Below are 14,108 nucleotides of genomic sequence, written 5' to 3'. Positions count from 1 at the left end.
TCTTTCTTATGGTCGCGTCATAAACACTGACATTAACTGAGGCCATTGAGTCCTGCAGGTCTTTAGATGTTGTTTGAGGTTCTTTTGTGACCTCCTGGATGAGTCCTCGTTGCACTCTTGGAGTAAATTTGGTTGGTTGTCCACTCCTGAGAAGGTTTGCCAATGTTCCCAGGTTTCCCCATTCGTGGATAATTGCTCTAATAGTGGCTTGCTGGAGCCCCAAAGCCTTGGAAATAGCTTCGTAAACTTTTCTAGATCGATGGATTTCAATCACTTTTTTTCTCACTTATTAAATTTCTTTGGATTGTGGCACGCTAAAATTTACATACAGATTTATGGAAGACATGCCGTCATCATGCCAATGTCTTGTTAATGGGCCGTCCTGTTTATTTCAGCAAGACATTTCCAAACCACATGCTGTACATTTTACAACAGCGTGGCTTCGGAGTAAAAGATTCCAGGAACTAACCTTGACTGCCTGCAGTCCAGACCTGTCTCACAAAATGTGAAAGTGTTGCACATTTTGAAGCAGAAGAAATGACAACGAAGACCCCGGACTGTTGAACTGCTGAGGCTCTACATCAAGCAACAATGGGAAAGAATTCCACCTACAAAGCTTCAGCATTTAGTAACCTCAGTTCCCAAACATTTGTTGAATATTGTTATAAGAGAAGGTGATGTAACACAGTGGCAAACGTGACCCTGTCCCAGGTATTTTGGAATGTGTTGTGAACCAAGTTATTTGCTGAGAACAAAGCTTACCAGTTTGTACATTGAATACCTTGTTTTTGTTGGGCAAGGGTGCTCAATGTGTCGATTGCGATCGACCTGACGCAAAAGACAAGTGGCGCTGACCGCGTACCTTGATCAGCCAATTTTAGCCGCAGTAGTAAACAAAACATTGCCACTGGGTAACTTATAACCCTTATCCGGTAATATGCTATAATGAAATAACAGTGGACTGATTGGTCATTCTTGAATGCATTTGCAACATGGAGCAAAACAAACAAGTACCGTTGGCAGCAGCAGAAATGAAATAGAACAGATACTCTTTCTCAGCAGGCAATTAATGAAAAGTGATAAATGGACAACACACAATTTAGCAGACATTGTAGCCCGCTTTAAGAGTCACTGCTCTTGAACTGTCAGCCATTTTACTCGCCAGGTGAGTTTGCCTCTTTCATCCTTGTCTGTCGATGTCCCACCCCCTAGCTAGTATGAACGCAACACTGCAAACACTCTCCAAACAAGTAAACAAAATTGGAAAAAAGAACACCCAGACTCACCAGTCATGATTGTCTGATACTTTAACAAGGCTAAACTAAACCACAAACTCCCGAATAAAGGAGCACATCGAGTGTCTGACCAGCGAAAATAACACTTTAGACCAGCATTCCCCAACCTTCTTCGCACCGTGAGCCGGTTTGGAGTCGGCATTATTCTCACAGACCGAATTATTTCTATACACACACACTTCCCTCGCTTCTGCTTCCTTCTTTGCTGTCCGTGGTACGTGCAGTGTGGGCACGATACAAGAGTGGGCGTCAGTTGTTGTAGGCACCCAACCAGACTGCCGTTCTGTAGCTCCTTCATGAGAATAGACTTTTAACTTTGTAAAAGGAATTCTGCATGTCAAGTAAAAACCTATGACTCTATTACAGACACAGTCACTGTGATCGGCCGGGCGCATATGCGCCTGCGCCCCATCGCACTCTCAAATCTCCACAGTCAAGCATGAAAAATCACGCGCGTAAAATTTGTTACGAGTAGAAATACACAGATATTGAAAGACGTCAATTATTTTGTGGAGTCTTGAACAATGTTCCATCTAAGCTGAGCCCTCGAAGTGAAACACAGCGTGACGTAAGTTTTTTTTCTTACACAGAACGAGCTGCTGCTCAGCCTACTTCTACTTCCTAGTTTACCTGACACCGGCCCGTCCGCTCTTAAAGGGGTGCACTCATAATTACAAACTGAACACACACCCTCAACTTTATATCTGTGGGCATGACTGACCACACCCGTATATTTTTCAAATGTGAGTAACTGTGTATCAGAGGTGACTTGGTGGATGAGAGATGACTCTTCCAATAAACCCAAAATGTAGATAGGAGTCCTTCCTGATATTTTGCTTTTTCATTTGTGAACATTCTGTTCAAAAAAACAAATATTTTCAGTAAATGTAATGAACTTAATTTGTTTATGAAATGATTGGTTCTTTGAGCTCTGCCGCCATTAGCCAGGCCGCTGCGGAAGCTGAAGCGTTCGAGTTAGCTGGGACTGGAAACAGAAGCATTCTGTGCAGTCTCGACTTGTCAATTGAGACACGCAGCTGTTGCAGTGGAGAAGATCCAGTCAATTTTCATTATAAAAGACAGTGGCACGTGAATTGCAATACAACAAAAATTATACAAAAACCATCAACCTTCTCTTTGGTCTTCCTCTCGCTCCTCTCTTCCCAGGCAGCCCCATCTTCAGCACCCTTCTACCAATATACTCACACACTCTAGACACTAGAACCTTGTCTCCAAAACATTAAACTTTGGCTGTCCCTCTAATGAGCTCATTTCTTATCCCAGAGTGAACCTCAACATTTCATTTTTTGCCACCTCCAGCTCTCCTTCCTGTTGTCTCTTCAGTGCCATCGTCTCTCATCTGTAGATCATGGCTGGCCTCACCACTATTTGATAAACTTTGCTCTTCATCCTAGCAGACACTGTTCTGTCACATAACACACCAGACACCTTCCGCCAGCTGTTCCAGCCTGCTTGGACCCATTTTCTTCTCTTCCTTAGCACTCTCACCATTGCTCTGGATTGTTGACCCCAAGTATTTGAGGTCATCCACCCTTGTTAGCTCTTCTCCTTGGAGCCTCACTCGTCCCCCTCATTCCCTCTCATTCATGCACATATATTCCGTTTTACTTCAGCTAATCTTCATTCCTCTCCTTTCCAGTGCATGCCTTCATCTTTCTAATTGCTTCACCTGTTTCCTGCTCTCACTGCCCATCACAATGTCATCTGTAATCATCATGGTCCAAGGGGATTCCAGTCTAACCTCATCTGTCAGCCTATCCATTACCACAGCAAACAGGAAGGGGCTCAGAACTGATCCCTGACGCAGTCCCACTTCCACCTTAATTTTTTCTGTCAAACCTATGGCACACCTCACCATTGTTCTACTGCCTTCATACATGTCCTGTACTTTTCTAAGATATTTCTCCTTCATACCAGGCTTACCACAGTACCACAGTTCCTCTCTTGGTATTCTGTCATAGGTTTTCTCGACACCCACAAAGATGCATGTACAGTGAAGGAAATAAGTATTTGAACACCCTGCTATATTGCAAGTTCTCCCACTTGGAAATCATGGAGGGTTCTGAAATTTTCATCATAGGAGCATGTCCACTGTGAGAGAGATAATCAAAAAGAAAATTCCAGAAATCGCAATGTATGGCTCGACTCCGATTGAAATTGAACTTCTTCCATTTTCTAATGATTGCTCCAACAGTGGACCTTTTTTCATGAAGCTGCTTGGCAATTTCTCCATAGCCCTTTGATGCTCCCAATGTTATTAATGTTATATTATACTATATCTAAATATTTATGTATATATATATTTAAAATACAGAATTTGTGGACTGTATTGTCTGTGCTTTCATCCTGGAACAGGCTGTGCCAAGGTGGAATTTTAATATTACACACATCTGATCCTGCACTTTCTACTTTGGCTCAGACTGTAACGAACCTCCGGTGCGGGGCTGGACCCAAATGCAGGACTCCAGGACAAGGACATGACGTTAGCCATAGTTTTATTCAAAGCAGAGGTCATACACTGTGTAAGCAGTCAGAGAAGGCCGAGGTACAGAAACGCTAAGCAAAGGCAGGATCCAAAAACGTGAAGCGAGGTCTGATGACTAAGAGACAAACTATGAACTAGGGCTGGACTAAACTAAGGTGGCACAGATAGACTGTGACAAAGATAGTTCAACACGACACTATTTTCAGTGGTGGAGATTCCTACTGTCAGTGAAATCAACTCACAAACTGTGGGCACAACGAACAACAACCTGGGGAATGCCAGTGACCAAAACTCCAACTTAAATACACCATCTAATTACAGTCCCAATGTGAAACAGCTGTCACCGGTCAGGGGAGTGGCCAAGCCCCTCTTGGGCGTCGTCCAGCCTTGCTCATGACCACCTTTCTCCCAATTATCATGTGAACTAACTACTGCGATTTTCCTGTCATAGCCCAACATTCAAAGTCCCTACTCTCCGTTGTAGGCTCTGTGCATTGTCGTTCGTCTTCTGTAGCTGAATTTCCAACACCCTGCAGGTTAACTCTGCCGGGGGCAGGCATTGTTAGCCCGGGCCATGACTAGTCTGGTATGGTATTCTTTATATCAGTGTGTTGATCGTGAGACAGTTTTGGTCGATCGCGTGATGGCGTGGAAAAAAAAAAAAACGACGTCAGCCTATCGACAATCTCGTTGCTGGGTTCTGGTGTGGCAGATACATTGATCGCACGCACATAAAGGCACGTTCTGGCAAGCCGGCCCCCTATTTAAGGTCTCTCTTTTTCCATGGCAGTCACAGGGTTAGCTGTGATGAAGAACAGACATTTAAATGTTTTTATATTCAGGTATAGTTAATTGAAGAGATGAACGTGGTACCTTGAGGCATCCAGAAATTACACCCAAGGATGAAAGACAGTTCTGAGAGTCCCCAATTCTCTTCCTGATAGCTTGGCTATTTTCTTTTGACTTTCTCATGATGTTTCACAAAGATGTCTGTTGGTTTACCTAGTTCAAATATATCTACAGGTCTGTCTCCGACTCAAATATTGTCAGAAGCTTCCAAAGAAATATCATCTGGGTTTTCACAAATTCTTAAAAGGGATAGTTAATTGTGCTGTATTGAAACTTCTGCCTTTGATGAAAGTAATGAAAAACTGCCTTGAAAACATTCTGGAATGTGGCAAATAGAAATATTTTAGTAATCTGAAATGACTTAAAACAGGAAATGTTTTTTTCTGATTTAATGTCAGTGTGTATCTAAACATGTATTGGTTGAAGACATAATGAAGCTCTAGCCTCAAAGTTTTTTCAGAGCGGTCACACGTTAATATCCTAAACCATTTTAAATGCCAATACATACATGCTTGAACAATAGTTTGAAAATTTCATTGTCTAATTTATCCATTCTTTTTATAAAATTTTTGTCAGAATCCCATTGGCTGCATCGATCTTTCTAACTGCACCACTGAGAGGGTCGAACCAGTCAAGAGAGAGTTTTGTGCCAGACCAAACACATTCGAGCTTGTCACTGTCAGACCAGAAAGAGAGGATGATAAAGAGACACTAGTTAGTCATTGCAAGAACACCATGTGTGTTACCAAGTAAGTACCCACTATCATCCATGAATTATGAAGTTGTACAAAAATTTTCAACGTTTTAAATATCCCAGTGTTAGAATATGCTGTATTAGTGCCACACAGAAAAGGTAACAAGAGAGTTTTACCTACAGAAAGAAAAGTGACAGACCATATTACATCTCAATACATCCTGGATGCTCTGCAATGTTTCCCATAAAAAAATAATCCGCAGAGAAATCTCTGGTTACGATCAATTTGGTTTACGTACAAACCTTTTGTAGAAAAATCACCTCTAGTGCCGTGTTACTTTCAGCTTACGAATAGTCTTTTTAAGGACGAATGTACGGATCTACAGTATGATCTGCTTCTGCTCAAACTGCATGACGTTGATTGAATGTCCATAACATTTGGCTATAAGATGAAAACTAGTTGTCTGCCCTGCAGTGTCAGGCGAAGGTTTCCCCTGAACATCCTCACATGTTCAATCACGGGTTACACACTCATTTGTGATTGGCGTGTGGGGGGGAAAAAAAGTGGAAATCATTTTATTTTCGTCACCCCAAAAATACTTTTATTGAATTGTTTCATCTCTTTCATCAAAACAACTAACTGGTATTGTTGGCATGGTCACTTCAAAATAGTTCTTTAAAAAGGATTTCACAAGGCTAAAGTTCCTCCTCATGCATACATTTAGCCAATCGCATGGGAACAGCAACTGCCACATGACGAAAGAGGTTTGCAATTGTCATGCAGCGTCGTTTTTTTCCACTAGAAAAAGTAAGCAAAGGGCTTAACAGTCAAAGTGGCACCCAGGATAAGAGGAAATTGCTACAGTTAATGTTGGGAAGCAGTTTTCATAGATGAACCGAAAGATCTAGACATTGTACAACCATCATTGACTGTGCATCATGTAATCCAACTATGGTGTTTTTTTAATTGAGGTTTATTAGAAAAAAAAATTGTGCTCAATGGTGATACTGTCTTTGAGGTTCTAAAAAACGATTGATATAAATGTGCAGCATATTGGTCACCAGAGTAATTAATTTTTTCAATGACTGACATCAGACTTTTAGATTTTTTTTTTTTTCCCGAAGTTTCCCTGGATCAGTTTTTTTTTTGCCACAAAGAACCGATGGTTTAGAAAAAAAACAGAAGAAACATAAATCAGAATTTCCCTTTACTATGGTAGGAGACTTTTCTTTAACGAGTAGCTGTAATCCTTCTTTCTCCTCTTAAGGTGAAAATAATACACAGTAACCTGTTATAGTTTGATGTATTTCTTTGTAAATACTGTTTTCACTTATTTTTCAATACTTTCAATCAGTGATGCGACTTTTTGCGCATTACTCCAGAAGAACGCCATTTTCAGTAATGGTCAAAGTAAGCCGTTACTTTTCCCAGAAAACTAATTGGGCGAGTTACATCTTCAAACCATCAGAAGTTACTTCTGCATCATCGTCTCTCAAAAACACTAATTTATAGTAGTCTATTCAAACAAAGAGCAGTCCAATTGTGCAGCGGTATTTGACAGAGTACTTTTTTTTTCAACAAATAAAAAGAAAACGACCAGAAAATGATTATTACACAATGCACAGTGGCGGTGCCGTACCATTTAAAATAAATAAATTAATTAATTTAAAAAAAAAAAAAAAAAAAAACAAAGAGATGCTCCATTTCACTGTTACTACACTACATGTCAATATTTTAGACGGACCAGTTTCATATTTTATTTTTTCTTTTTAACTTTAGTCTATTATAGTCCACTGGTCTGGAAGAAATGCTATTTCAGGTATGTCATATGGCATGTATATAAACTGGAAGAATAGATTTTCCTATGTGTTAAACGCACAATGCATTCTGGGTTGGTTCTTCATACTGAGGTCCACATAAATTAGTCATGGAGGGTAAGAATTGACTCATTGAAGGACTTAAAATACTTACTGTCGCTGACAGTGCCACTTGACACAAAAAATCACATTTTAAAATAGGTATTGTTCTCAAAACTGCAAATAATATTCATCACTTTGATGATGATAATGGTTGGAAAAAGTGAGCACTGAGCGTTTTATAAAAGCGCAAAGTTGCTTAAGTCTGACTCGACAGTGCACATCCCAGTGGCAACCATATTTGTCTGTGATGTCATGTGCAGGCATCACACTGGATCCCTGGCATTGAAAACACGCTATGCTGAATGCAATGGCAGATGAACAGAAGCGATTTTCGTATTTTTCTGACGCCCCTTCTGAAACTGAAGCTCCTTTTGACCAAGAAAACATCTCTGAAGCGAGTGGGGGCCATTTTACCATATCGTTTTGAGCCATATTTAGACGTTATGCGGCTCACCTCTCCACTTAACAACAGACTCCCCGACAGACACAGACGAGGAGGACGAGGGACCTGATGAAATATTCCAAATGACTGGCCCGTAATGGTTTGTTTTCACTGACGTCACATTTTTTGCTAAATTTTACCCATATACCACTGCGCAGCCGCCATTTAACCTCTCGACCTAACGCCTACCAGTGTTGTAGACTCCGGAATGCTCTCCGTTACTGTTTGTGTTTTTGTGTTTCACGGGCGTCTCGGGACTCAAGTACACAAGAGAGGACTTGCTAACCATCAGCGAGCCTTCTTCTGACTTTATTTCGACAAGGGTTAGAGTTTAGGGTTAGCTTTAGCTCCCGAGTATTTGAGAAAAATTCGGCAACACAATGAGCCGGGATTTTGGCGAACACAGAAAGAACAGCTAATTTCTTGCCTGTAAATACACTTGAATCTGCAACTGTAGGTGTCTGCAAAATACGGTACTTCCGGCTTCTTCTTCAACCCAACACAGTTGACAGATTTTTCATGGCGGGAGATGAAAAAACGATATACGGCAAAATTCTGATGTGCTGTGAACAAACGGATGATTCGATTCCAGCTGATTTTTTTTTTGGGGGGGGGGTTAAAAACGTACTAAAACTTTGTTTTAGGTGTCAGTGGCACTTTAAATAAATATAATAAAAACAGAACTCTCAACTTCCTCTCAGGTTCGGAATGTGAGAAGGTTGAACACCCTGGTCGGCTGACCTCACATAAAAAATAAATCTTACTCTTCACATCAAAATTATTCTGGTGGGAGCAATAATGTGTGTGTGTGTGTGTGTGCGTGCGTGCGTGTGTGTGTGTGTGCGAGACATGTACACTCAAGCAAAAAAGCATGCACGTGCGCGCACACAGTTGCCTTTATTGACCCCAATCATCATCCAACTGAACTGTCGACAAAGCTTTTTATTAACAAGAGATCTAAATCGGAGTGTAGGAAAGCGGAACGCAAGGGGAGACAAACTAAAACTCTCTACAGACAGTGTCTTTGTAATTTTAACCAAGTTAATCAGGGCTAGACAGCAACACCTTTCTGAAATCATCAGTAAAAACCTCAACAGTACTCATGCTCTATTTGCTGTGGTTAACAAGCTTATAACCCCACCCTCCTCCTCCCCGAATCAGATCGATCCGGAACTCGTAACAGCTGACAAATGCGATGAGTTTGCCTGTTATTTTAATGAAAAAATACAATCCATCGGGTTAAATGTCAGCACAAATCCGCAAAAAGGTAAATTGATCTCACATTTGAAGCCACCCAGAGAGAACTCTATTAACTTGTCAGAATTTGATACATTTGACCAAAACACTGGAGAGAAAACTGTTCAGCAGTTGAAACCATCAACGAGCTGTCTCGACTGAATACCATCTGACTTTTTCAAAACTATTGTGAAGTCAGTGCTACCTGATTTGCAGCAAATATTCAATTCCTCACTTCAGTCTGGCAAGTTTCCCAAAGGTCTTAAAGTAGCTGCTGTTAATTCTCTTCTAAAAAAACAGCACTGGATGATTCCATGTTAGCAAGCTATAGACCTATCTCAAATCTCCCATTCATAGTCAAGATTCTTGAGAAAGTTATTTTTAATCAACTCAGCAATTTCCTGAATTTAAATTGACTTTTTGACAAATTTCAATGAAGGTTTCCAAACTCATCGAAGTACAGAAAGGTGTCAATTTTGCTCTTGTTGGATCTCAGCGTGACTTTTGATACGGTAGATCACAAAACAGGTTGGAAAAGTGGGGTGGAATAAATGGAACGGTCCTTAAATGGTTTAGGTCCTACCTGGAGGAAAGGAGCTACTTTGTGACCATTGGCGGTGCTCGGTCTCAGCGAATGGCAACGACCTATGGGGTCCCTCAAGGGTCAGTTCTTGGACCTCTCCTGTTCAGCCTGTATATGCTACCAAATTCTTCCAAATTTAAATTTTGACAGTTATATTTAGCAGTGTCTCCAGATGACTACAGTTCGAGGTACTGCGCCAATGTCTAAATCAGATAAATAACTGGATGAGCCAAAACTGAGACAATTGTTTTTTGGGAATAAAGAAAATAGAATTGCTGTTCCTAAAAAACTGTACTCTCTATCTTTAAAAACCAAAGACAAAGTCCGAAACCTTGGTGTTCTGATTGATTCCGACCTGACTTTCAACAATCATATCAAATCAATCACAAAAACTGCCTTCTACCACCTGAAGAAAATATTTAGAGTGAAGTCTTGTCAAGCAGACCAGGAAAAGCTCATGCATGCTTTTATCTCAAGTAGGCTTGACTACCGTAATGGTCTTCTAAATGACTCCCAGAAAAAGAGTATTAAACAGCTGACAACACCAAAGAGAGGAACTGCATGCGCAAGTCTGGTGTGCTGGAGAAATATATCAGAATAGTACCGGACATGTATGAGGGCAGCACAACAGCGGTGAGATGTGCCGTTTGTGTGTCAGAAGAATTTAAGGTGGAGGTGGGTGGGACTGCATCAGGGATCCTCACTGAGGCCCTTCCTGTTTGCGGTAGTAATGGATAGGCTGACAGACGAGGTTAGACTGGAATCCCATTGGACCATGATGTTCGCAGATGATATTGTGATCTGCAGTGAAAGCAGGTAGCAGGAGAAGGAACAATTAGAAAGATGGTGGTACACACTGGAAAGGAGAGGAATGAAGATTAGCCGAAGTAAAACAGAATATATGTGTGAATGAGAGGCGCGGAGTCGGAAGAGTGAAGCTCCAGAGAGAAGTGATGGCAAGGGTGGGCAACTTCAAATACTTGGGGTCAACAATACAGAGCAATGCAGTGTGTGGTAAGGAAGTGAAGAAATACTAAAATGATTTTATTTCATTTTTTCCTCAGTGTACACTGAGCACTTATTGGCAAAAAACATTAATTGACATTTTTGCAGATTTATTAAAAAAGGAGTAAAAACACAAAATATCACACAGCCATAAATCTTCAGACCGTTTGCTGTGACTCATATATTTAACCTGGGTAATGTCCATTTCTTCTGATATTCCTTGAGATGGTTCCGCACCTTTATTGGAGTCCAGCTAAGTTTGACAACACTGATTGGACTTGATTAGGAAATTCACATGCCTGTATATATAACAACTTACAGCTCACAGTGTATGTCATAACCATTGCGAATCATGAGCTCATAGGAACTGCCTGTAGAATTCAGACAGAATTTTGGGAAGGCACGGATCCGGCCAAAGTTACAAAAAAACATTCTGTTGCACTTCAGGTTTTGAAGAGTATAATGGCCTCTATAATCCTTAAATGCAAGACGTTTGGGAACCCTTCTTCGAGCTGTCTGCCCTGCGAAACTGCAATTAGGGGAGCCAAGCTTTGGTGAGCGAGATCAAGAAGAACCCAATGATCACTGTGGCTGAGTACCAGAGATGCAATCGGGGAAATGGGCGAAAACTCTAGATAGTCAACTAACACTGCAGCCCTCTACCATTCAGGGCTTTGAATAGCTCAAGTTTACGATACAAGAAAGTCCATATAGAGTTTGCTTGGGGGGGGCGTGAAGGACTCCACAGGGATGAGAATTTTCCGCCGATCGGCGGATTTCCAACTTTTTCAGACCACAATGACCATTCTCGAGATAAGCGCAAGTCCGTTGCGAAAATTTCGGGGGGTTGTAGGGTTAGGGTATCGTGCGCCTGCCTCTCGGTGGTGGGCTCCGAGCTGCAAGTTCAGCTTTGTGCTAGCACAAGCACGACTATCATACCGCCCTTCTTACTTGCTCGGTAGTGTAAATATTTGCATTTTGCGACATAAACATTAAAACTTGTTTGCGGCAGATTACTCGATTGGACAACAGAGTTATACAGTATAACGATCCAATCGTGTTAGTGGTTAATCGAGTTTCCCCATTGCCATGTACATGTGTTCTCGTTTCTCAGAAATCGCAGTGTAACTTGTTAGTTAGCCACGTCATGGCACGTGGGACTTAGTGCGAACTGTGCGACGGTGTGTTCAAAGTTTTACAATGGCGAAAGTGTTAGAAAAAAAAAAGGATGAACATCGAGCAAGTGGTAAGGTCATTTTTATTCATATTGTTCTAAAAACTTGTGCTTCATCTCTACACTATACCAATTCTATGAATAACTGACTGCATATCAAAAAGAAAATATAATGGTGTATCCATATTAAACAGTGAAAGAGATTGAAAATTCATTCTGAAATTTGGCAAATGGTGAAACTCTCATGTGCTTCAAATAAGTACAATCATTCAAGAATTGAAGAAATGAAACTAATAATTAAATTTTTGCTGTACTGGAAGAGCACCAAACAAGGGACATTTTTTCAACAAATAGTTAAATTCAGTGTTGAAATTAATGGTTTTGGGGCTAACAAATTGCTAAAATCACTTAGCTTCCGGGGGCTTCGCCCCCTGGCCCCCCAACAGGGCGCTGCGCCTGCACCCCGCTGAGAGCTTGCGGCTTCCAGACCCCCGGCTACTTTTCACACTTTTTTCTCATTTGGCATTCTCATCCCTGACTCCAAGATGCTAAGAAATTAGATATTCTGGTCAAATGAGACCAAGATAGAAATTGCCTTATTTCTGACTGGCATTTGTGGAGAAAACCAGGCACCACCTGTCTGATTCAGTGCCAAGCGTGAATTCCATTGTCTTTCTGGTCTTCTTTATCAAGGAGCTGGCAGTTGGAACTGTTTGGTTCCATGGTGGCTTACTTATGAGTTACCCTCGAAGAAGTGCAAATCACAATGGATGTTATGAAATTGTTTGGATGAACAAGCTGGGTTTTGCTCATTCAACAAGAAACAGGCAGAATGCATGGCATGGTTTTTGTGGGTGCTTGAATCTTAGCAGAGTCATGCAGTTTTGATCTGAAAACTGAATGTATGTTTTTAATAAATAAATGAGGAAAACCATGATTCCAGTGTATCTATAAAATAAAGAAAATATTAAAATGTGGTACATACTGCAAATACCTTCATCACTTTGAGCAGTTTAACGTAAACAACACAAAACAGACATCTTCCTACATTGACAGACTGCTCATTGTTTTCTTCTACAGAAACTGGCTGAGTGCAGACACGAAAGATGACAGGAATTCATGGATGACGACGATAAACCAGGTTTTAATGGATTTGCGCATGTGGCAACCAGATGCCTTTTACAAGCCTCTGTAATCAGTGCACAGACTGCCCGCTGTTATATTATTCTCAATGCTGAATACACGGAATTTCTAAGTGCAATAAAATTCTTTGACACGTTATCCTATATTGTATCGACATGACTATGGATGTTGTGAGTGACAGACTGGAGGTTAGAGGAGAAGCAAACCATTCCTTTGAGTCTTTTATGTCTGTACTTCTGTAATAATCACTGCCCATCATTGTCATATACAGTATCATAAATTTCAAATTTCTTTCTTCAGCTTGCTGCACAGATCATTTTAAACTTTTTTGCAGTCTTTTTAAACCTGTTTTTTCCCCTCTTGGTGATGGTCTGTTTCACACTACGATTACTCATGGCATTATACAGTACACATTGAGCATTTTCAGTATGATTTTAAATTGGCTTTTAAATCAGACTTTGTTCCAGTTTGTTGTATCACTCACCTGTGATTATGTATTTGTAACGTAAAATTTTTAAAAGTATATTTACGTTTTGTAACAGTAACTATTGATATTGTTCCTGCCATCCTTGTGAGAATAAGCAGCTCAGATAATGGATGGATATTAATATTGTACAGAAAATGAGTTATATGTAAAATATTTTTTATTGGAATCATTCACGGTCAACTATGAGTTGTTAATTTTGAAAAGAAAACTTCAGCCCTTGGAGAATTAAGTGTGGAACAGACTACATTGGAATCGGTCCTATATTATACACACATATATACATAATGACAATTTGTGGGAGAAAAACTGGTAAGCGTAGTATACTCCTGGTTTCAGTCTATGTATTTTCTGTCATCAGAGACTCTTCAATAAATGCTTGCTTTGATTTATAAAATGTGCATTGTTTTCCCACAAATAAAATGCAGACTTGACCTTGAACTGGTTGCCAGTCATAGGGCATATATAGACACAGCAACCATTTGCATTGACATTCACACTATCAGAGTGAGAACTGACCCTATACTCCCGACACAAAAGTCATGCGCCATCGGTGCCTTGACAAGCCCACGTATTATGAAATCAGAAAATTAATTAATTTTAGACTGAAATGTTTTAGCTAGTGTTTAAAAAAAAAAAAAAAAAGTGTTTGCGGTGGTGATTCTGAGTTCTCCAAAAAGACAAAGACCCAATCCACACATCCAAAAGAGCACAGGAATGGTTGAAAAGAAAAATGGCCAGTGATAACGCAAATCCAGTTGAAAATCTTTAAAAGGG

The 14,108-nt window shown here is 40.5% G+C and overlaps 1 protein-coding gene across 5 annotated transcripts in view; it reads left to right on the top strand.

Annotated features, from left to right (window-relative positions):
* Positions 1–13,146, top strand: part of anln (anillin, actin binding protein) — a 103,017-nt gene extending 89,871 nt beyond the window's left edge. For 4 of the 5 annotated variants that reach the window (XM_061843268.1, XM_061843360.1, XM_061843447.1 and 1 more), the window contains 2 exons: positions 5,227–5,399; positions 12,785–13,146. In XM_061843268.1, coding sequence (XP_061699252.1) covers positions 5,227–5,399; positions 12,785–12,899 — 288 coding nt within the window. In that variant the 3' untranslated portion in view covers positions 12,900–13,146. The remainder of the gene's footprint in view (positions 1–5,226; positions 5,400–12,784) is intronic. The other variant, XM_061843536.1, reaches the window with a different exon arrangement.
* The last annotated feature ends 962 nt before the right edge of the window (positions 13,147–14,108 follow it).

This window comes from Syngnathoides biaculeatus, chromosome 1 (assembly GCF_019802595.1).
Source record: "Syngnathoides biaculeatus isolate LvHL_M chromosome 1, ASM1980259v1, whole genome shotgun sequence".
NCBI lineage: Eukaryota > Metazoa > Chordata > Actinopteri > Syngnathiformes > Syngnathidae > Syngnathoides > Syngnathoides biaculeatus.
This window is presented reverse-complemented; position numbering and strand designations above follow the sequence as displayed.